The following is a 6,499-nucleotide window of genomic DNA, read 5'->3' on the forward strand; positions in this document are numbered from 1 at the left end:
TTTTAATTACATATTTTACCAATATTTTATAATACGGTACATGAACTTATTTTGGTACATATTATAAAAATAAGACGTTAATTGCTAATATACCGAAAAAAAAAATTTTAGTATAATAGAACCAAAAATTCTTTCAGTACCCCGAATGCAGTTTTTCGAAGTTTGGAAATCAGTTCCAAAAGTTGCTCGAAATGAGAAATAAGTTTGTTATTTGAGTGAAGTTGCTAATATTAAAAGGAAAAGGTTCTTTCAGAAATACAATTAGAGCAATTGCGTCGAAAATTGTAAAATTGGTAAATTGTAAAATTGGTAAATTGAAAATTTTCATAAAATTGTAATAACTTTTGACTTAATTGTAAAATTAATAATACTACTGTTCATGCAATTTATTGAACTACTTGGAAAATATAACCAATAAAAATATCTACATTTTGAAAAGAACAAACCCTTTATTGTAATAAGAAACCTAAAAAATACCACTTTTATCCCTCTACCGCACATGCAGTGCGCAATAGACCCCTCGCCTAACCATTATTTACTCATTTTAAAGACTTCTATAGTTTAAATCCATAAAATAATTTTGTCCGGCTAATTTGTATGGGTCGCGTCGATGTGTGGCGCACGGAACAGCAGTGAGGTCAAGAACCCCGCTCAGCCTAGCAATAGTGCACCGAAGTGCCATGCCCCTACACTCACTGCGGCTCTCAACAATGCAATAGGGGTATTCTCGAAATCTTGCAAAGCCTTTGCATGGATTGCACGGATTGCATAACCTGCAAGCACACAACAAAAAAATACATGGGAAACAGCATTTCCTATCGCTGCAAAGTATGCAACGTCTAAGCCTATGCACATATTTTGCAAAAAAAGCATAGCAAGATAAATTCGACCTTGTGATAGCTGTTTTGTTGTTGGAATTACTGCATATTTCTCTCATTTTGCTCACTTCAATTTTTTGGTGTATCTGTATGAATGGTGAATAGTATTTTTGCATTTCGTGCAATCCGTGCAACGTGCAAGACTTCGAGCACACCTCTAGTATGTTTTGAGTGAATATTATTTGCATACACTATAAGAGGATTTTGCGTGCAAACATTTTATTATATGATGGTTTAGGGCTTAATTAGAAAAGTTATTTTACGAAAAATCAAGAATAGGAGAGTTATGTTTTAAGTCTTTCATGGAAAATCCAAATTTTAAGCTCAAATCATGATGACAGAAAAGGAATTTGAAGAAAACTTGAATGTGCAAAAACTTGTTGGCTAAATCTTGTGGATCCTTTGTATTAGAAGCTTTTTAACAAAATATTAATACATATGTAGAGTTCTCGAAGGCATATAAAGAAAATAAATAAATGTAATCTTCCTTTTGATCTTAAACTAATTTACATATATTCAAAAGTCCATGTCGGGTTCACGTAGACCCTCAGAATAAATTTCTTTGCCAGCTAATTGAAGCATAACTTTATCTTCCAGATTTGTATCCAGTATTGAATTCTTCCCGTCGCCCTGAAAAATTAAGAAAAAGACATTAAGAATATTAATAAACTACATACATTAACATGATCACGTCTAAAAGAAAAAAATACAGTGATTCGTAAAATTGAAATATGTTGGTTGAAGGAGACTCGCTTTTAAGCAAGACCTAAAAAGGGATTTGCAATTTTTGTACGTATGTCTGTCTGTTTGTCTTGGCTAATGTTCAGAGCGCAGTGTAGCTACCTTCCATTCCCGGTATGTGGCGATGATTTCTAAAGATCGTCTTACAGTTCGATTTTAAAACATATCGTCGATGTTTTTGCAAAACCGCCCATCGACCAGTTGCAAACCCGCCTAAATCGCCGTTGTGACAAAAATGAGATTTGGTAACCCTGAACTCCAGGCATCGAGATTTATGCATACAAATCGTTAAATCGTTATTAAAACAACAGATTTGTAAAATAATAGCTAGAGAAAATACCGCGTATCAAGGCAATGCCTTCAAAGAATAAACGGTTTTTTCGCTCTCCTGTAAAATGTAAGTGCCGTAAGATAGGCGGTTTTGCAATTGGGCGATGGGCGGTTTTGCAAAAACATCCACGATATGTATATTGGCCGGAGAAGAGATATTTTAAAAAATCTCATTAATAGTTCCACACAATTTTTCTCCAATTTATCATTCTGTCATCATAACCTTAGAGCTAAAAATGAAAATCTTCTATGGAAGGATTCCAAAGATATCTCGATTATTCTTAATCTTTCGCATGATAACTTTTCTGACTTAGTAGAAAATCATCCTAAGTAAAAAATTTGGACGCAAATCTTTGTGTAATTTTTGAAAAGTAATTTGCTTGAACTTTAAAATCTGCAAAAACCGCGAAAACCCACGTTTTTTGCTAGTTTTTGCGATGAGTCACCATACTTTTTATTCTGACTGTAGTGGTTATTATACTCCAAACAAAATGTCCTCAAAGAGATAATTGCTCAATAACCAACAAGGTTTGCAAAAAGTTACAAAAAGTAAGAAACATATTTTTGGAACAAAACTTAATTTCCAACGCACGGACGCAAGTTCCATTTCATTCTCATGGTCGAAGCCGGAAATATAACGCACTAAACATGTAGGTATTAGCTCACAGCTTGGTATGCACGGGAGTGATAGTCGCAATAATAAGCATGTCGCCGTAAAATAATTGTTTCCAAACTATTATTGGAGTTTTGTGTCGCCGCGAACTGCCCTCAGAAATATAAAAAATCTAACCGTGATCGCGAAAAATACATAAATAAACAATAAGACATTGTGTGTATAAAAATAATAAAACTATTGTTTACATACAAAACTGTAGTTAAGTGAGAGATTAGTGTCGAGGGTGCTCCCCTAAAGGAGCGCAGGCACTCAATGCAAAGCGCAAGCAAAAGAAATGCATATTTAACAATTACTGCATACAGCCTAAAAAGCAAAACCAGCAACAATAACGCTAAAGAAAACTCTTATACTGCTAACACACCATCACAAACAGCAGATGCAGCCAAGCAAAGAGCATCTTCTTGCTCTCCAGCAGTGATCAATGCGGACAACAACGCAGCTGCCGATACTGATGCGTCGACGGCAACAAACGAATAAGAAGAAAAACAAGCAAAAATGCTACTGTTCAGACTGGGTTCGTCTTCTCAACAACTTTTTTATACTTTGACGTAAGTATGGTTATATCTAATTGGCACTATCACTCCTGAACCCACCGAGGTGTGAGCTGAAACCTCCATGTTCACTTCGTTATATTTCCGGCTGCGACCATGATAATGAGATGAAACTTGCGTAAGTGCGTTGGAAACATACACAAGTGGCAAAAATCGTATGGATATTACTTTACGGGGATTTTCACAAGCTTTAAAACGATTATAATAACCACTACAGTCAGAATAAAAAGTATGGTGACTGTTACGGGGCCTGCCAAATAATTGAACTTAAGTCCAACTACTAATAGCTGCAACCCTGCTGGCTAAACACCAACTCATCCAGCTCTCTGTTCTACGAGCATCGTGCCATTTTCGCAGCAGCAGTCGTCACGATAAGTTCAACTTTATATTCAAGCTTAAGAAAGCGCACAAATGTAAGTATGATCAGACTGAAATATGTATGTATATCAATATGTAAAATAATTTAGATTTTCGCTTAAGTCATTTATTTTGCTGTAAATGTTTTTAATAAATAAACCGGATTAGTTCCAAGCATTGAAGTGTAAACTATTGACACGTGCGAGGGCTGGTGCGAAATTATAACCTCTGCGATTATAGTGACGAAAAGCTTCTCTTTAAGGAAATTTTGGATATTTTTCTGGATATCGTCGATCTTCTAAAGATGTTTTCGGCGACCCGCGCTAACATAACCATAAGCAAAACGGAAGAGATAACCTTAAAAGCGACTGTTGGCGCGACAACGTGTGCGCTACCCAGTCCAAATGTTCCACACCTTTCGCCGCATGGTTTTTCGCAAAGTGCTACATCTATAGATGGGTACGAGCAGGCAGGTAACGTGCGCGTGTGAGTAATGTGACTGCAGCAATAGATCTGGGTGCTGAAGGCTCGCAATATGCTGCATCTATAGATGGGAACGCACCGGCGAGGGTAGTTATGTGGCACCTACGAAAATCAGGCAGGGCAATCCTTCAATCGATTCGGTACGAAATTAGCAAGCGCTAAGGCAAGTATTTACACCACCTAATATGGTATCTTCTTGCAGCCAAGATACGCAGCCGCCTCTGTGCAGCAAAAAAACGTGTGCCCAAATATGCAAGGAAAGCTTAACGTCGAAAACCTGCAATCACAACGGACAGCCAATGCAACACTACTCGACTCTCACACCTGCTTTCAGAGAGCACTCTTCAACAAACCGACATATGCGAGCAGTGGAACCACATTTCCCGCTCATTAAGTACCGCCGCCGAAGAAGTAGTCGGATTTCAGCGAGCCCGAAAGAACAACTGGTACGATGAGGAGTGTCAGGAAGCTGCAGAGAAAAAAGAGGCCGCCTACAGAGCCACGCTGCGATCGGGCGCAACGCGAGCTTTGTGTGACTGCTTTAGGGTTATGAAGAGGGAAGCGAGACGTATTAGCCGCAATAAGAAGATAGAGGCCGAAATACGTGAGTGCGAAGAGCTTGAAATGCTGGCCGACAAGAAGAATGCCCGAAAGAGTTACAGAGTTAGGCGACTTACGCAAGATTTCAAGACTATGGCGTACTCCTGTAAAAAAACAATGGCGAGCCAGTTACCGATGTTCAGAGCATACTTAAATTATGGAGGGAACACTTTTACACCCTACTGAATGGTAGCAGCAGGGAACGTTGTGGAGAAAAAGAATCCGAGCCCCCGTCGATGACGACGATGTTCCTCCGCCTGACTATGACGAGGTACGAATAGCACTAACGCGGCTGAAAAACAACAAAGCTGCTGGAGCTGATAGCCTGCCAGCTGAGCTATTCAAGCAGGTGGCGAGAAGTTGATAAGGTACATGCATCAACTCTTATGCGCAATATGAGGATGAACGCATACCGGAAGACAGGAATTTAAGTGTGGATCAGACTTCTAAGCATAGGTTACAAGGTCTTATCGAGCATATCGTGTAAAAGACTGAAGCCCACCGTCAATGAACTGATTGGGCCTTATCAGTGTGGCTTTAGGCCTAGAAAATCCACCATTAGACCAGTTATTCACAATAAGCCAAATTTTGGAAAATATCCGCGAGAAAAGGATCGACACCCACCACCTATTTGTCGACTTTAAAGCCGCTATCGACAGCACTAAAAGGAGTTGCCTATATGCCGCTATGTCTGAATTTGGCATCCCCGCCAAACAGATATGGCTGTCTACAATGATCAATAACACCAGCTCCGTTAGAATTGGGGAAGACCTCTCTCAGCTGTTCGCCACCGAACGGGGTTTCAGAAAGGGCGACTACGTTTCATGTCACTTCTTTAATCAGATGTTGGAGAAGATATTAAGAGCTGCAGAACTGAATCGCTCAGGAAAAATTTACTACAAGGGCGTGCAATTGCTGGCTTATGCCGATGACATCGACACCTTGTTCTTCTTCTTGTTCTTATTTGGCGCTCGAACCGCCTAAGTGATTGTCTGGTGGTAAACGAGGACAAGACGAAGTATCTTCTGTCATCAAACAAACAGTCAGCACATTCGCGTCTTGACATCCACGTCACTGTTGACAGTTATAGTTTCGAGAAAGTAGAGAATTTCGTTCACTTGGGAACCAGCATTTACACTGACAATAATGTCAGCATGGAAATCGATTTTACAAATTGAGGTATCAAATTAAAGGGCTTGGTCTGTAGATGTGCAATAGCTTCTTATTTGTTTAAAAAGAGTTGCCACCTGATAAAAAAATTAAATTCAAATTATTTAATATGTATGTACAGAGTTTCGGTTGAATACAGACGTGTTCTTTATTTGCTTCATAAAAAATCATATTTATCGTGTAACTAATAATACTTAAGCATCGAAAGATACACCAAACTATTATTGGAGTTTTGAGTCGTCGCGAAAAATACATAAATAAACAATAAGACATTGTGTGTATAAAAATAATAAAACTATTGTTTACATACAAAACTGTAGTTAAGTGAGAGATTAGTGTCGAGGGTGCTCCCCTAAAGGAGCGCAGGCACTCAATGCAAAGCGCAAGCAAAAGAAATGCATATTTGACAATTACTGCATACAGCCTAAAAAGCAAAACCAGCAACAATAACGCTAAAGAAAACTCTTACACTGCTAACACACCATCACAAACAGCAGATGCAGCCAAGCAAAGAGCATCTTCTTGCTCTCCAGCAGTGATCAATGCGGACAACAACGCAGCTGCCGATACTAATGCGTCGACGGCAACAAACAAAGAAGAAGAAAAACAAGCAAAAATGCTACTGTTCAGACTGGGTTCGTCTTCTCAACAACTTTTTTATACTTTGACGTAAGTATGGTTATATCTAATTGGGACTATCACTCCTGAACCCA

General features: G+C 38.8%; 1 protein-coding gene across 1 annotated transcript in view; it reads right to left on the reverse strand.

Annotated features, from left to right (window-relative positions):
- Positions 1-423: 423 nt before the first annotated feature.
- LOC108358635 (TLD domain-containing protein 1) overlaps positions 424-6,499 on the reverse strand; it is a 214,481-nt gene continuing 208,405 nt past the window's right edge. The window contains exon 7 of the mRNA XM_017610074.1: positions 424-1,508. Coding sequence (XP_017465563.1) covers positions 1,395-1,508 — 114 coding nt within the window. The 3' untranslated portion in view covers positions 424-1,394. The remainder of the gene's footprint in view (positions 1,509-6,499) is intronic.

This window comes from Rhagoletis zephyria, unplaced genomic scaffold (assembly GCF_001687245.7).
Source record: "Rhagoletis zephyria isolate East Lansing unplaced genomic scaffold, Rhagoletis_zephyria_1.1 Rzeph_scaffold_00279, whole genome shotgun sequence".
Classification (NCBI taxonomy): domain Eukaryota; kingdom Metazoa; phylum Arthropoda; class Insecta; order Diptera; family Tephritidae; genus Rhagoletis; species Rhagoletis zephyria.